An 18,707-nucleotide genomic window follows, 5' to 3' on the forward strand; every position below is an offset into this window, starting at 1 on the left:
AAGTAATAGTGGAATAAGATTGCAGAGCTGAATTTGAAACTAGTTACCAATGCTCTAATATTACTTTGGAAGGTAATGGTATTTTGGGTGTATTCTTTCCAAAGTCTTGATAATATTTCTTATCAATAGTCAAAGTAATCATGGCTAACATATATTGAGTATTAATAACCTGTGAGGCAAAGGCACTGTGTTAAATGAATTCATATTTGTCTGTCTTAATCTTTGAAGCAACCTTAGTGGTATATATAATATTATGCACATTATACATATGAGGTAATCGAACGCACAAAAGTTCAAGTAACTTGGCTATAGTTACTTGGTGAGAAAGTAACAAAGCCAAACATGGTCTGTATGTCCAGGAATTTCCCTAAACTAGTTTAACCCTATTAAATATGTGAAGTCAAGAGTCCCCCATCATAACCACCCCACTTCTGGGTCATATTTTTATGATGATTTCTCTCCCTATACTTTCCTGTTCTATATAAACTTCTAACCAGTTCCTAAGAAAATTAAAAAGGAAAGCTGTAACAGTATCGTAGTGTATGCCTTTACCTATTATAGGAGAATAATTTGCTTTATCAATTATATATTGTTACTGAAGCCCAACTTACCTTTCTGGTGAAAGTATTCAGAATTTGCCTAAAGTAAAGTACTAGGAATCTATGTTTTCATATATAAGGAGTAAAATCAAATCTCAAGAAGTGAGTTTTCTACATTGGAACTTTCAACTGTAGCTTTAAAACTTTGATGATTGTGATGCACAGTCTTAACGAGGAGGGAACCACCCACCCCCTTTTTTCATTTTGGAGATCTTGGAACCCATTTTCAATTTCATTGAATTTTTTTCTGTTGCTTTGATTAACATCATATGGCCATCAACAGCTGAACCCTACAGCTATGAATGTACTTTCCCAGGAGAAAACCAATAATTGCATCTTACAGTATTGGCAGTACATAACTGAAAAACTCAAGCAGGTAGTTATTGAGAATTTTCACCAATTTCTTTTAAAATCTAAGTATGTGAAGCACTTTCACAAAGGACTTGAAAGAACAAGTACCCAGAGAGTGAGTACCCCAACAGTGATTTACTGGCAAGCTAAAAATCAGAAATTAAGATATAGCAGCCTCTCAGGAGACTTTTCTTTTTCCATATTTCTGGGAAAAAAAAAAAACACTTTCACTGAGCAATACTGAGAACTTGGTTATAATTATCTATCCATAATGCTGCTGTAACGCCGGCTAAAAAAGAAAAAGAAAAAAAATTCTCATCAAGGATAGGGTGTGAATTGTGAATCAGTTATAAAAATTCAGAGGAAACCTTTTAGAAAGAGTTATTTGAAATGTGAGGAAGGACAAACCAAATTAGTGCCACTATTTAATAAGGAGCAAAAAGAATGAAATAAATCAAGAGGATGTTGTTAATGTTACCAACAAATATATAGATTCAGCAAATATGATCTGCTTAGTTGAAAAATATGTGTTCAGCAAAATTGTAGTGGCTGCCCGATGGCAATAGAAGGTGTTAGTGAGGGGTTTGACTGCATCAAATATTTCTATCACTGCCTGTTATTGTTTGTGCAATGTCACATTATAAATCCATTCATTTGGGATTCCTTAGTTTCTCTGTATCACAGAAGCTCCTGTTAAATTATAAACACATGCTCATTTCTCTGAGGGAATACTGACAGATGAAGAAAACAAAAAGAGGACACTGAGTTAAATTAAAATTTCAGATAAACAATGAACACGTTTTAGTGTACATATGTCCCATTGTTTATCTAAAGCTTACACTTAACGGCTGCCCTGTATTTTATCTGTCAAAACTACTAGGGAAGGGAACATCCTAACTGTAGCCAAATGACAACTCAGCAAAGATTAGCTGGTAACTCAGAGCCAAGATGCCAACTCAGAAGGAAAACTACTCATTTGCAGCATAAAAACACCTAATTTGAGGATTAGTGAAAATGTGCACTAACATGGGGCGCTTACATATATGTAAGAAAAAGGCTTGGAAAAAATGTGCTGCGGATGTGACCAAATGCAGATATTTCAGATAAAATACAAATTATGAGATATAATTCACATATCACACAATTCACCCACTAACTTGACAATTCAACGAATTTTAGTATGTTCTCAGAGTTGTAGAATCATCATTACAATCAACTTTAGAAAAGTTGTCCAACTCCCCAAACAAACAGTGCACATATCAGCAGATATTTTGAATCTCTTTCCAACTCCCAAACCTTAGAACACCATTAAGTGACTTTGTACATATTTGCCTATTTTGGATATGTCATATAATTGAATCACATAATATGTGATCTTTTGTGTCTGATTTCATTTATTATTTTGAAGGTTTGCTCATATTGTAGTATACATCAATACTTTCATTCCTCTTTGTGGCTCTATAATAAACAATTATTTAACAATTATGGTATGTGCATGCCACAATTTACTCACTCATCCTTTGGTTGTTGTGTATTTGGGCTGCTTCTACATTTTAGTCATTATAATTAATTCTGCTATCCACACTTATTTACAAGTTTTTGTACAGACATACATTTTCCTTCGTCTTGGCTGTGTAATTAAGAATGGCAAAGCGGGATCCAAGATGGTGGACTAGAGGGTGACTGCATCTCCCGTCCCTCCAGAACCCAGGATTCAAGAAGGGGAGACATTGAGAGAATCGGACTAACATAGAGCCATGGGGTGAGTCTCTCCCACCGGATGAAGCTCGGCCCCGGGCGGCAGCCCCGGACAGAGGCAGCTTCACCAAGCAGGGCAGGGCAGCTAGAGTCTTCCCCAAGCAGCCCCGCTCCCTCCGGCAGCAGGCTTGTTCCACAGCCAGCTTCTTGGAGCAGGCTGCCCAGTGAGAGCTTTTCCACACAGAGCCAACCCCCAAGCCCTGGACCCAGCGGCGGGCCCTGGCCCACAGGTGGCTTCTGGGAAAAAGGCAGGGCAGCCAGAGACTTCCCCAAGTAACGCTGCTCCCTCTGGCGGCAGGTGCAATCTACAGCCAGCTCCTCGGAGCAGACCCACCCAGTAAGAGCTTTTCTGCATAGAGCCAGCCCCCAGCCCTGGACCCAGTAGCGGGCTAGGGGCAGCTTTCTTCAGAAGCACTGCATTATCAAGTTCCTCCAAGACTTCAGGCTACTGAAGGCTGGAAGGTGATATACTGGAAATCTATAGGGACACTATAAGCCAAAGAGGAAATCTGTAATATATCAGACTCCCACTGATATCTGACCAATATGAGAAAACAAGGGAAGAAAATGCCCCAAACAAACCTAGATAATATATCAATAAAACCCAATGACAGCACAGCAGAAGAAATGTCAGAAAGGGAGATCAGAATGTACATAATTTAAAAAATCAGGGAAGCAAATGAGGAGATGAAAGAGCAAATGCAGGCATTAAAGGAAGAGATAAAACAGCAAATGCAGGTATTAAATGATCACACCAATCAACAGTTAAAAGATCATTATATGGGAAGCAAAAGATCATTTCAATAAAGAGATAGAGATACTGAAAAAGAACAAACAGAAATCCTTGAAATGAAGGAAACAATAAACCAAGTTAAAAACCCCATAGAAAGCATAACCAATAGGATAGAACACTTGGAAGACAGAACCTCAGACATTGAGGACAAAATATTTAATCTTGTAAACAAAATTGATGAAACAGAGAAGATGGTAAGAAATCATGAACAGAAACGACAAGAATTATGGAATATAATGAAAAGGCCAAATTTAAGAATTATTGGGATTGAGGAAGGCTTAGAGAAACAAACCAAAGGAATGAACAATCTATTCAATAAAATAATATGAGAAAATTTCCCAAATCTAAAGAATGAAATGGAAAACCAAGTACAAGAGGATTATAGGACTCCAAATATACAAAATTACAACAGACACACACCAAGGCACATGATTATGAAAATACCTAACATACAAAATAAAGACAGAATTTTAAAGGCTGCAAGAGAAAAGAATCAAATTATACTCAGGGGAAACCAATAAGAATATCAGCAGATTTTTCAATCCAGACCCTAAAAGCTAAAAGGGCCTGGAACAACATTTACCAAGCCCTGAAAGAAAACGGATGCCAACCAAGAATCTTATACCCAGCAAAACTTAGTTTCAGATTTGATGACGAAATAAAATCCTTCCATGATAAACAAAAGCTAAAAGAATTTACAAACAGAAAGTTGGCATTACAGAACATTCTCAGCAAAATATTCCATGAGGAAGAGATGAAAAACGATGCAAATCAGCAACGGGAGGAACTAGCCTAAAGGAATAGCCAAATAAAGGAGAAACCAAATCATGTCAAAAAATAAAAATGAATCAAATGACTGGGAATACAAATCATATCACAATAATAACCCTGAATATTAATGGCTTGAACTCATAAATCAAAAGACATAGACTGGCAGATTGGATTAAAAAGAAAAATCCAACAATACGCTGCCTGTAAGAGACTCATCACACAGAAAGAGATACCCATAGACTAAATGTGAAAGGATGGGGAAAAACATACCAATGCACATGGACTCAGCAAAAAAGCTGGAGTATCCATCCTCATTTCAGATAATGTGGACTTCAAGCCAAAACTAGTCAGAAGAGATAAAGAAGGACATTACATACTGCTTAAGGGAAGCACAAATCAGCAAGACATAGCAATCATAAATATCTATGCCCCGAACATTGGCTCATCCATGTACGTCAAAAAAATCCTTCTCAACTCCAGAAATCAAATAGACCACAACACAATAATATTAGGCGAATTTAACACACCTCTCTCACCACTAGATAGAACTTCCAAAGAAAAATTGAATAAAGAACCCCCAGATCTCAATAACACAGTCAACAATTTAGACTTAACAGTCATATATAGAATATACCATCCAACAAAGAACGCATACACTTTCTTAGAAGTAACGAGAACAAACACATCATATCAAAATCTCTGGGGCAATATGAATCAGTACTTAAAGGAAGATTTATTTCATGGGGTGTATTCAACAAAAGAAGTAAAAATCAAAAAATAAATGACTTAACAGCTCAAAGCCCTAGAAAAAAAAGGGCAGAGCAACACCAAAAGTAGTAGAAGAAAGGAAATAGTTAAAATCAGAGCCGAAATCAATGGAATTGAAACAAAAGAAACAATTGAAAATATTAACAAAATAAAGAGTTGGCTTTTTGAAGAAATAAACAAACTTGATAAACCCTTAGCCACATTAACAAAGAGAAGGAGAGAGAAAACTCAAATCACTAAAATTCAGAATGAACAAGGAAATATCACAACAGACACGAGTGAAATACAAAACATTATTAGAAGCTATTTTGAAAATCTATATTCCAACAAAACAGAAAACCTCAAAGCCATCAACAAGTCTCTAGAGACATATGAATTACCTAAACTGAATGAGGAGGACATACACAGCTTGAATAAATCAATTTCAAGCAATGAAATATAAGAGGTCATCAAAAGCCTACCAACAAAGAAAAGTCCGGGACCAGATGGGTTCTCAGCCGAGTTCTACAAAACCTTTAAAGAAGAGCTCATTCCAATACTTCTCTAAGTATTACATAAAATAGAAGAGGAGGGAACCCTCCAAAACTCATTCTACGAAGCCAATATCACCCTGATAACTAAACCAGACTGAGACACATCGAGGAAAGAAAATTTCAGACCAATATCTTTAATGAACATCGATGCAAAAATTCTCAACAAAATTTTAGCAAATTGCATACAAAAATATATTAAAAAGATAGTGCACTGTGATCAAGTGGGTTTTATCCCAAGGATGCAAGTTTGGTTCAATATCAGGAAATCAATAAATGTAATTCACCATATCAACAGACTAAAAGTTAAGAATCACATGATTATTTCAATAGATGCAGAAAAAGCATTTGATAAAATACAGCATCCCTTCATGTTCAAAACACTAGAAAAAATAGGGATAGTGAGAACATTCCTTAACATGGTAAAGGCCATCTATGCTAAGCCCATGGCCAATATCATTCTAAATGGTGAAAAACTGAAAGCATTCCCACTAAAAACTGGAACAAGGCAGGGATGCCCTCTTTCACCACTTCTATTCAACATCATCCTTGAAACTCTAAATAGAGCAATTAGACAAACCAAGGAAATTAAAGGGATACGAATTGGAAAAGAAGAACTCAAACTATCTCTGTTCGCTGATGACATGATTATATATTTAGAGGAAACTGAATATTCCACCAGAAAACTTTTAGAACTCATAAGTGAATTCAGTAAAGTAGCAGGTTACAAGATCAATGCTCATAAATCCAATGCATTTTTATACATAAATGATGAATCTTCACAAAGAGAATTTAGGAGAACTACCCCATTCACAATAGCCTCAAAAAAAAAAAAATACTTGGGAATTGATTTCACAAAAGAAGTAAAAGACCTCTACAATGAGATCTACAGATCACTAAAGAAAGAAATTAAAGAAAACCTTAGAAGATGGAAAGATCTCCCATGTTCTTGGATAGGTGGAATTAATATTGTCAAAATTGCCATACTACCAAAAGTGCTATACAGATTCAATGCAATTCCAATTAAAATCCCAATGATGTACATTACAGAAATAGAGCAAGCAATTATGAAATTCATCTGGAAGAATAAGAACCCAGAATAGCTAAAGCAATCCTTAGCAGAAAGAGTGAAGCAGGGGGTAAACTAAACCCCTATCTCTCACCCTGCACAAAACTCAACTCAAAATGGATCAAGGACCTCAGAATCAGACCAGAGACCCTGCATCTTATAGAAGAAGAAGTAGGTCCAAATCTTCAACATGTCAGCTTTAGGATCAGACTTCCTTAACAGGACTTACATAGCACAAGAAATAAAAGCAAGAATCAATAACTGGGATAGATTCATACTAAAAAGCTTTCTCTCAGCAAAGGAAACTATCAGCAATGTGAAGAGAGAGCCTACAGAGTGGGAGAAAATCTTTGCCTCTCATACTTCAGATAGAGCACTAATTTCCAGAATCTATAAAGAACTCAAAAACTCTCCACCAAGAATACAAATAACCCAGTCAACAAATGGGCTAAGGAAATGAACAGACACTTCACAGAAGAAGATCTACAAGTAATCAACAAATATATGGAAAAATGTTCAACATCTCTAGTAATAAGAGAAATGCAAATCAAAACTAATCTAAGATTCCATCTCACCCCAATTAGAATGTTGATTATCAAGAAAACATGCAACAATAGGTGTTGGCGAGGATGTGGGGAAAAATGTACACTCATATATTGCTGATGGGGTTGTAAAATAGTGCAGCCACTGTGGCAATATGGAGATTCCTTAGAAAGCTTGGAATGGAACCACCATTTGACCCAGCTATCCCACTCCTTGGCTCATACCCAAAGGACTTAAAATCAGCATACTACAGAGATACAGCAACATCAATGTTCATTGTTGCTCAATTCACCATAGCCAGATTGTGGAACCACCCTAGATGTCCTTCAGTGGCTGAATGGATAAAGAAACTGTGGCATATATATATACAATGGCATATTACTCAGCCATCAAGAATAATAAAATTACGGCATTTTCAGGGAAATCGATGAAATTGGAGAATATCATGCCTAGTGAGGTAAGCCAATCTCAAAAAACCAAAGGATGAAGGATCTCGCTGTTAAGCAGATGATAACATACAATGGGGGGTGGGAGGGGTTAGCGTTAGGGTTAGGGTTAGGTTTAGGGTTAGGGTTAAGGAGGGTGGTAAGAATGGAGGAAGGAAGGACTGTATAGAGGGAAAAGAGTGGTGGGAGGTGTGGGGGGAAGGAAAAATAACAGAATGAATGAAACAACATTACCCTATGTAAATTTATGATTACACAAATGGTACGCCTTTACTGTATGCGCAAGAAAAAAAACGAATGGCACTGTTGAATCATGGTAATTCTAGGTTTGGCTTTGTCAGTAGCTACTGAAAGTGTTTTCCAAGTGGTAATACCATGTTACATTTCCATCAGCATGTGTATGATGATTTCAATTTCTCTGCATGTTTTCTAACACTTATTTCCCATATTTTTTATTATAGACAATCTAGAAGTAGTATCTTGTTGTGGTTTTGATTTGCATTTTCCTGATGGCTTATGATGTGTACCATTTAATGTGCTCATTGGCTATCTGCATATCTTCTTTAGAGAGCTGTCTATTCATATCTTACAATTGAGATATTTATATTTTTATTATTTAGAAATATTCATAATTTAAAATAGTTCCCTGATATCTCCTATAACTTTTACTTGCTGTCCTGAACACTAGTTATTTTTTGGGGGGGTCAACAAGCATTAGTTTCCCATCTTCTATTTGTACAACATGATTTCCTTTTGAAGGATTACCTTTCCCCACAGGGTGTCATTTCTATAGGAGTACACTAACTTGCATTTTCTGAGCAATTCATGTATAAACAAAACAATATAGGCCAATCAGATATTATCACTCATAACTTTGACTCTTGATTTGCACAGGATTAAAAAAGTGATGGTGCTTGAGATTCATGAATTGCATTGTCATGTACATCTAGAAGACAATTAAAAAAACTGTAAGTATAAAGCAGAAAGATCAGTAGACTAGAGGGAAGGGAACAGGTGGTAGGATGAAGGGAGGAAAAGGGGAAGTCTTGGAGACTGAATTAGATTAAATTGTATTCCATGCTTTTATAATTATGTCAAAATGAATTCTATTGTCATGTATAACTAATAATATTAGGTAGAGGGGAGTGTAGGGAAGGGAGAGGTATGGGACCAGGAATGATAGTAGAGTGAAACAGACATTATTACCTCATATATGACTGTATGACCAATGTGACCCCTATGTATAATCAGAAAAATGAAACAATACACTCCATTTATGTATGATTTATCAAAATGTGTAAGTGCATCTATCATGTACAACTAATTAGAACAAATAAAAAATTTTTTAAAGTAATACTGCTAATTATTTCCAGGTATACTGATCTAGGGAGATTGTTGGTTAATTCTTATTACCCACATCCCCTTCTTGCCCTAGTTCTTGCCATTTATAAGCCTGTTTACTTACACTTCCACTACATATTTAACATCATTTCAATAAATTCCCTTTCAGTTTAAAATAGAATAAGTTTCTGTTGCTTGCCCTTTCTGTTCCCCAAAACTTAAATGATAATGATTCCCTTTCCCTATACTCCTATAAAACCCAGTAACTTCCCATTACTTCAGTGCCTAATACAATTCTTGCATGAATCTCTCTTTACTTTGTCTTTCCTATTAGAATGTGAGCTCCTCAATCATAGGGACAATATCTTATTTATTTATTTATTCTTTCTAGTGATTAACATTGTGCTTCATAAGTAGTCTTTAAAAAATGTACAAAAAATTTGTTAGCTTATTTAGCAAATATTTATTAAGTACTCAGATATGCCAGGCCCTAGTCCATGCTCTCCCATGGGTCACTGCTACTTATGGCATCATTAAAATACTTAGTATCACTGAGTTTTTGAAAATATACCACTCAGAGGGTGGACAACATGCTGAATGTTGATGTTGCTTCAAATCCATAGGTCGAATCCCAAGGTAATGATATTAGGAGGAGGGGGATCTCTGGGGTATTTAAATAATTAGTCCAGAGTCCCAATTAATGGAATTAGTGACTTTATAAAAGAGTCCCCAGACACCTCCATCATCTCGTCTGCCAAGTGAGCACACAACAAAAAGATGTCCATCTTAAACAAGAAAATAGCCCCCTTTAAAAATTAAAGTCATGTCACATAACTTGGGTGTTCAAAACCCTCCATTGACATCCATCTAATTTAGAGGAAAAGGAAAAATAAGAATTACTTGGAGGTCAATAAAATAAAGATTTAGTAGGGCTGGGGCAGGATCCTAAAACTTGTATTTCTAACAAGTGCCCCATTGTTGCTGCTGATGCTGACCTGAGAACCGTTAGGTAAACACTGAATGGAACCTGGGGTTTGCAAGCAAACTTCTTGAGGTCCAGAATCTTGATCAACTGCATGAAAATGTAACTTCTTTTGCTCTAGTGTGATGGTTTAAGTCTGAGGGCAGTAGCGTCAGCACAACCAGTAAATTTAGGAAAAAAAAATTTGGGGCTTCACCCTAGAAGTACTATATCCGAAACTTAGGATGGGATAGGGTCCAGGACTCTTTGCTATCACAAACACTTCTAGTAATTCTGATATATAGTAAAGTCACTGATTTAACAGATCTGAATTTCAATTAAAATAAATAGTTAAGAAATCTTTAAATTTTAATTATGTATACTTGACTGGGTATTCTTTCTCAATTACCACTAACCATTTTTGGGAGGCAAATACGTTCTTATTGGATCTCAAAGTAAAAGAGTAAAAGGCAATGCACTTTGAGATTTTTAGGAGAGAAACTACCTTCAAAGAGTTTCCTAATGTGATTTTTGACAGGCATCATAATATTCAGTTTTAATAGAAATACACTAATTATATGAGCCTGCACCTTAAAGAAACTAAAGGTCACCCTCTCTGCTTCTGGACTTTCATGTGCTGGACAACTTTTCTCCTTCATATTCTTCCTCCATGATGTTCTACCTCTTATGGGGCCCATAGCAATGGAGCCAGTTTACTAAGGACTGAACCTCTAAAACCTTTTCAACTAACTGGAAATGTGAGAACTGTTAGCTTGGAAAAAGAGGTGCGCAATATGGTTCATTGCTAGCTCCAAGAAACGCTCCACAGATACAGGTCTCATACAAGGAACCATTTATTTGTGCAGACGAATTCACGTCTGCATGGGGGAACAGGAAAAAGCAGAGAGAGAGATGGCAGATGGCTCCTCTCGGAAATACGAACTTCGCGGGCTGAGAGAAACCAATCTGGAGGAGAATTCTTACAGACTGACTGATGGGCCAATGACATAGTGGGACATAATGCTAGAGGCAGGAAGCAACCTAAGCCGGAAATCCCTGCAACGTGAGAGGCGGGCTAACGCAGATTGACAGGTGGTGGGGGAAGCCAGGAATTCCTTACAAGAACAACCATCCCTCAGTATCTGTAGGGAATTGGTTCTAGGACCTCCCACCTCCATGGTAGCTAAATCTGCAAATGTTCAATCCAGCAGGATATTTGGGGGTGCTGGAAGTTTATACCCTGAAGAAAATAGTCTCCTAATGTAATGACCATAATTACTCTGGCCCAAATGTACAGGCTGACTATTCCTCACACCAGAAATAAATTCTAGTTCTCCTTTGCTGAGCCCAAGGTCAGCCTGCAACAGACTCTTACCAATAGAAGGCAGAGTCAGACGTGATATTCAGAGAGTTCTGAGTCAGTCAGACACCTGGAAGTTTCCAGTTTCATATTCTATGGGGTGGGGGCAATTGTCATCTTGTAAAGAATCTATATTCATCTACCCAAAAACTGAGACATCATGTAGGAAGAGAGAGGACAGTTAAAGGAACACCCAGGTGCCATACAGGTGAGGGGAGCCTTCTTGTACTTTCCAGTCCTATAACTGCCAAGTGAATACAACTGAGTGAGGGACCCAAGGTTACACAGCACTGAAGATGACACAGTCAAGCCATGCCTAAATATCTGACCTGCAGAAACAGGAAAAATAATAGTTCATTGTTGTTTTACAAAGTCACTGCACAGTGCTTTAGGAAGTATAGGTATGCAGTCATTTGTCCATAGTAGTTCCCCAGGGTGTTAATTTCCTGGGATATAAGGCCTGCTTCATTAGTAGACAAAGTTGGTCTCCATACTCGTAGAAAGCCTCAGACAGATAAATGAAGGGTCCCTGGTACCTGGTGGGGCCATATTCAATGAGGTGGCCTAGATATGGGGATGCAGATGGATCCAGAGATCCAGAGATTCTGTTCTTACTCCTTCAATTGTCCAACTGTGATCTCACTGTTCCAAGGCAAATTATTGCTGCTCTAGAGATTAAAAACTGGCTTCTACCTACCCCCAATCCTTTGAAGTTTCAAATCCACTTATTTCCTGAAATGTTTACCATTTCTACGCCATTTGGTTTAAGGAAAAATAATGCTGTATTACAAAAAGTCATTCAGGTGGTGCAAGATGGTGGATTAGAGTTAGGGAACATTTCTCCTAGATTGGCTACCTGGAACTCAAGCAGTGAAAAATACTATTTCTCCCCAAATCTTATAGTAAAAAATCCTGAGAGGAGGGGCAGTCTGCCCTAGCTGGACCAGAGACTGTTTGATTCATTAAACAGATAAAAAAATAAAATAAAATAAAACAACTTACTCTGAGTTTATCAATGGACTATGGGGAGCTGATCCAGAAGCCATCTTGGAACTGCAATGTAGAGGAGGCAATAGAAACTGGAAGCCCAGATCCATGAGTTTGCAGATTAGGTCTGCATGGGCCTGTCTGATCCTAGCAAAGACTTGGCTAGCCTTGCAAACGCATGGAGAGTGAGAAACAGAGCATTTTGCCCAGGGGAACACAGGTTAGAGAGGTTGGAGAGAACCTGGTTTTCTCCAGCCCTGTGGGTCCTGCTGCTCCTAGGGGCTTACTGGGCCACCTATAGTGGGTCAGAAAGTTGGAAGGGTAGGTTTGAGGGCATTTGGCTCTTGGCTTGCCCAGTCAGTCAGTCCAGCATCCACTGGGTTTCTGGGGACCACCAGGCTGGCACTTGCTGGATCTTGGCACCAGCCCAGTCTCCAGCTCCCTCCCCAATCTGGCATCCACCAGTCCCCAGGTCTCCAGGACCTGCCAAGTCTGGGACCCCCCAGAGCCTTCTGGATCCCTAAGGCCCAGTCTCACAACTCTACACCCCTAATCCAGCCCACTGCTCCACCTACTAGACCTGCAGTTTCACCACAGGCCCATAGCCCTGTGTGCCACATTGCTGCTTCCTTGTCAGATCTGTCCAACACAGCATAGAACTTCACCGTGGACCTATAGGACCCAGTACCTTGCCCTGATCAAACTGACCCAGGCCAGCTGGGGTCCCTGGACATGGCTAGAAGATTTGCTACCTGCTCACAAGCCAGATTGCTCAGCATGCCACTTCGCTACTAGGCCCACCTGACCCAGAGATCTGCCCACCCACACTAGTCTCCCAAGAAGGGAAATTGAGAAGTCTTAAACCCCAATATTCAGCTGGGTGGGCAACACAATATAAAGGCAAGACTCAATGACCCATGGCTCATACTGCTATGCTTAGTTCATACCTCAAGAAGAAACAAAATCAGTCACAGATAGTGAACATATATGTTCAATAACTATTTTGTCCACCATAGTGGAAACAAGTCCTTAATTTCACTGAGTTTTTGTTTTTTTGCTTCATTTCTTGTAGTTCTGTTTTGCTATATGTTTTTGGTTTTCTATATGAGGTTTTTCTTTTATTTGAATATGTACTGGTTGATTCAAGGACTCCTACGCATATACATATTTGTTTCTCTCTTCTCATTTTGAGCCTTTTGCTTCTTTTTCTTTTTCTTTTCTTTTTTTTTTTTTTTTTGAGGGTGTTATTTTTCCAAGCCCTGTATTTTGAGGGTTAGGGTTTTTGATTAGCATATTTTGATTTTATTTTGTATTGTCTTTGTGACTATTCTATCTCCCTGGTCTTCCTCTCTCTTTTTTCTACTGCTGATCCAAATTCCATTTTCTCTCTCCTCCTTTATATTCTTCTATTTTTTCTTCCCCTTGAGTATTAACAACATATCCTAAGTTACCATGGCACCTGCTCTATTCATGCTTTGAAGTTACAAACATATTTCTACTCTCCTATCTCTTCTTCTTTCCTCATACTCAACTCTATCCTTAACACCTCTTAATACTAATTTAGATATATTACATCTGCTGCTAACACCTGTATCACAGCAATAGTTACTATGATAGAAATCATAAAAACACATTTTTTATTTTAAGCCAAACATAATTCATGATTATTTACTGTTTTTACTGGTGGAAATTGCTAATCCTACTATTTCGACATATTGTATGAATTAAAACTGGATATCAGAAGAGGAACTAAGGACCTAGTCTACTGCTATGTATTGTTTGCATAGATCATTGCTATCATTGCCCTCCCCAATCTGAGAAGTACTAGTAATATAGAAAGACACTATAAACTCATAAGGTAGAAACTTGACAGCATCAGATCCATCCAGAAAGATGGGTAGACACACAAACAATATGAAAAGCAAGGGAACAAATCATTCCAAAACCACAGAAAACCTCAGCAATAGACTCCCCTGATACCACAGTGGAGGAAATGTCAGAGATGGAATTTAGAAAGTTCATGGTTAAACTGATTTTCAAGGTAAAATATGATGGACCAAATAAAATGAGAGAAAATACAAAAGGTGAAAGATCATTTCAATGAGAAGATAGGGAATCCTGAAGAAGAATCAGTCAGAAATCCTCAAAAGGAAGAAATAAATAAATAAAATAAAAAATTCTTTGGAAAGCATCACCTGCAGACTAGACCACTTGGAAGACAGTTTCTGGAAATAAAGATGTAATATATAATCTTGAAAATAATGTTGACCACAGAGACAAGATATTAAGAGACCACCTCTATGACTGTATGACCGATGTGATCCTACAACATGTACAATCAGAAAAATGGGAAATAACACTCCATTTATGTAGGATTTAACAAAATGTATAAATACATTCTACTGTCATGTACAAGTAATTAGAACAAGTTTTAAAAATTATAAAAAAAAAGTCCATAAACAGAACTTCCAAGAAATATGAGATAACCTGCAAAAACCAAATTTAAGATTTATTGGGGAGCGGGCGGTGACGGCGGCGGCGGAGGCAGCGGCTGGGCCCGGGCCCCGTGCGTCTGTCCGCGCCCAGTGGATGCGAATCGGCCGCGGAACAAGCGGCCGCGGCGGCGGAGGAGTCGGTGGGCCGGCGCCGGGCCGGTGGGAGCGCGGAGGATGAGGCCACTGCGGGGCGCTCCTGGCGTGGCGGCGGCCGCCGCGCTGTTGCTGCAGCTGCTGCCCCGGGCTGGGCGGACGAACACGAACACACGTATCAAGATAAAGAGGAAGTTGTCTTATGGATGAATACTGTTGGGCCCTACCATAATCGCCAAGAAACGTATAAGTACTTTTCACTTCCATTCTGTGTGGGGTCAAAAAAAAGTATCAGTCATTACCATGAAATTCTGGGAGAAGCACTTCAAGGAGTTGAATTGGAATTTAGTGGTCTGGATATTAAATTTAAAGATGATGTGATGCCAGCCACTTACTGTGAAATTGATTTAGATAAAGAAAAGAGAGATGTCTTTGTTTATGCTATCAAAAATCACTACTGGTACCAGATGTACATAGATGACTTACCAATATGGGGTATTGTTGGTGAAGCAGACGAAAATGGAGATTATTATCTTTGGACCTACAAAAAGCTTGAAATAGGTTTTAATGGAAATAGAATTGTCGATGTTAATCTAACTAGTGAAGGAAGGGTTAAACTGGTTCCCAATACTAAAATACAGATGTCATATTCAGTAAAATGGAAAAAGTCAGATGTAAAATTTGAAGATCGATTTGACAAATATCTTGATCCATCCTTTTTTCAACATAGGATTCATTGGTTTTCAATTTTCAACTCCTTCATGATGGTTATCTTCTTGGTGGGCTTAGTTTCAATGATTTTAATGAGAACTTTAAGAAAAGATTATGCCCGGTACAGTAAAGAAGAAGAAATGGATGACATGGATAGAGACCTAGGAGATGAATATGGATGGAAGCAGGTGCACGGAGATGTATTTAGACCATCAAGTCACCCACTAATATTTTCCTCTCTCATTGGTTCTGGATGTCAGATATTTGCTGTATCGCTCATTGTTATTATTGTTGCAATGATAGAAGATTTATATACAGAGAGGGGATCAATGCTCAGTACAGCCATATTTGTCTATGCTGCTACATCTCCAGTGAATGGTTATTTTGGAGGAAGTCTGTATGCTAGACAAGGAGGAAGGAGATGGATAAAATAGATGTTCATTGGGGCGTTCCTTATCCCAGCAATGGTGTGTGGCATGGCCTTCTTCATCAATTTTATAGCCATTTATTACCATGCTTCAAGAGCCATTCCTTTTGGAACAATGGTGGCTGTTTGTTGCATCTGTTTTTTTGTTATTCTTCCTCTAAATCTTGTTGGTACAATACTTGGCCGAAATCTGTCAGGTCAGCCCAACTTCCCTTGTCGTGTCAATGCTGTGCCTCATCCTATATCGGAGAAAAAATGGTTTATGGAGCCTGCAGCTATTGTTTGCCTGGGAGGAATTTTACCTTTTGGCTCTATCTTTATTGAAATGTATTTCATCTTCACGTCTTTCTGGGCATATAAGATCTATTATGTCTATGGCTTCATGATGCTGGTGCTGGTCATCCTGTGCATTGTGACTGTCTGTGTGACCATTGTGTGCACATACTTCTTGCTAAATGCAGAGGATTATAGGTGGCAATGGACAAGTTTTCTCTCTGCTGCATCAACTGCAATCTATGTTTACATGTATTCCTTTTACTACTATTTTTTCAAAATAAAGATGTATGGCTTATTTCAAACATTATTTTACTTTGGATATATGGCGGTATTTAGCACAGCCTTGGGAATAATGTGTGGAGCAATTGGTTACATGGGAACAAGTGCCTTTGTCCAAAAAATCTATACTAAGGTGAAAATTGACTAGAGACCCAAGAAAACCTAGAACTTTGGATCAATTGCTCTTCATAGGGGTGGAACTTGCACAGCAAAAAAGCGCAAGAAGAGATGTGGGCTTAACACTGGGTACTTTATGGGTCTCTTTCGTGGATGGCTTAAAGTAACATCTATTTCCATTGATCCTAGGTTTGTACTGACTGCTTTCTCCAACAAATGCTCACAGCAAATGCTTGGATTTTATGCAGTAGGCATTACTACAGTACATGGCTAATCTTCCCCAAAACTAGCTCATTAAAGATGAAATAGACCAACTCTCTTCAGTGAAGAAGACAAATAGTTTATTTAAAGCATATGTTCCAATAAAATAAATAGAGGGAAACTTGGATGCTAAAATTACATGAGTAGAAATCTTCCTGGCACTTAGTGTTTTTACGTTATTGAAAAATGATGTTCCAGAAAGATTACTTTTTTTCTCTTATTTTTACTGCCATCGTCAACCTATTGTGGGACATTTTTATATATCGAATCTGGGTTCTCTTTTGACCTGCTGTAGGTTTTTTTCCCCTCCAACTGCATCCTTATTTTTTTTTTAAGAATTTTAAAATGTTAAATTCTGCATGTAATATATCTGCCGTCATCTTAGTTGGACCAACTTCCCATTTATTTATCTTGAAATTGTCCAGTCACATTTTAATTTCATCCAAAGAAGATACAGTCTGAAGATAAGAGGTGTACTCTCTACAATGCAATTTACTGTACAGTTAGAAAGCAAAGTGTTAAATGGAGAAGATAATTTGTTTTTATTAAACATTTTGAGATTTAGATAAACTGCATTTTAACTGAATGTCTAAAGTGATTATCTTCCCCCCCCCCAGGTTAGTCTTACATCTTTTTTGAGTTTGAATGAAGGCTTTACATAAGAAATTATTAAAAGCAAGGGGTGTGGGTAATAAATGTATATAAAATTAAATAATGTAACGTAGGTGTAGCTTCCCAGATGCATTTGGATGTACAGATGGACTACGGAGTACTTTTTTCTGATGATGATTGGTGTAGAAATGTGTGAATTTGGGTGGCTTTTTACATCTTGCCTACCATTGCATGAAACATTGGGGTTTCTTCAAAATGTGTGTGTCATACTTCTTTTGGGAGGGGAGTTGTTTTCCATTTCTTTTCTGAGACTCCTACAGGAGGTAAATTTGTAATTTAGAATCATTTAATTTTGTTAATCCTGTCTGGGACAGTAAAGTAACATCTAAAGCATTACTGCTTTAGAATGTAAAATAAAATTTCCTGACCAAAAAAAAAATGATTTATTGGGATAGATGAATGCTTGGAGATACAAACCAAAGGAATGCAAAATCTTTTCAATGAAATCATGTCAGATAATTTCCCAACCCAAAAGAATGAAAGGGAAAATAAAATATAGGAAACTTACAGAACTCCAAATATACAAAATTACAAATAGATCTACACCAAGGCACATTATTATGAAAATGCCTAACATACAGATATGCCTAGCATAAGGATAGAATTTTAAAGGCTGCCAGAGAAAAATGACAGGTCACATATGGGAAACCAATCCAGATTTCAACTGATTTCTCAATCCAGACCTTCAAATAAAAGTGAAAACCAGTAAAGGGAGGAACTACTGATTTCTCAACCCAGACCTTCAAAGCTAGGAGGTCTTAGAATAATGTATGCCAAGCCCTGAAAGAAATTGAATGCAGGGGCTGGGGAGGTAGCTCAGTTGGTAGAGTGCTTGCAAGCATAAGGCCCTGGGTTCAATCCCCAGCACCACAAAAAAAAAAAAAAAGAAAAAAAAAAGAAATTGAATGCCAGCCAAGAATATTATATGTAGCTAAAGTAGGCTTCAGAATTGACAATGAAATAAAAACCTTCCATGACAAAAGTTAAAAGAATTCACAACCTGAAAGCCTGCTCTACACAACATACTCAATATTTCATGTAGAAGAAATGAAAAATAAAAGTAAAAACCAGCAAAGGGAGGAACTACACTAAAGGAATA

The 18,707-nt window shown here is 37.8% G+C and overlaps 1 protein-coding gene across 1 annotated transcript; it reads left to right on the forward strand.

The window, feature by feature from the left end:
• Positions 1 to 14,931: 14,931 nt before the first annotated feature.
• Positions 14,932 to 17,908, forward strand: LOC306651344 (transmembrane 9 superfamily member 3-like). Its single transcript, XM_079123940.1, is given in 3 exon segments — positions 14,932 to 15,016; positions 15,019 to 16,007; positions 16,011 to 17,908. Coding segments are annotated over 3 exon segments (1,755 nt in total). The 5' UTR covers positions 14,932 to 14,946; the 3' UTR covers positions 16,707 to 17,908.
• The last annotated feature ends 799 nt before the right edge of the window (positions 17,909 to 18,707 follow it).

Source organism: Sciurus vulgaris (assembly GCF_902686455.1).
Source record: "Sciurus vulgaris genome assembly, chromosome: X".
In the NCBI taxonomy this organism is placed as follows: Eukaryota; Metazoa; Chordata; class Mammalia; order Rodentia; family Sciuridae; genus Sciurus; species Sciurus vulgaris.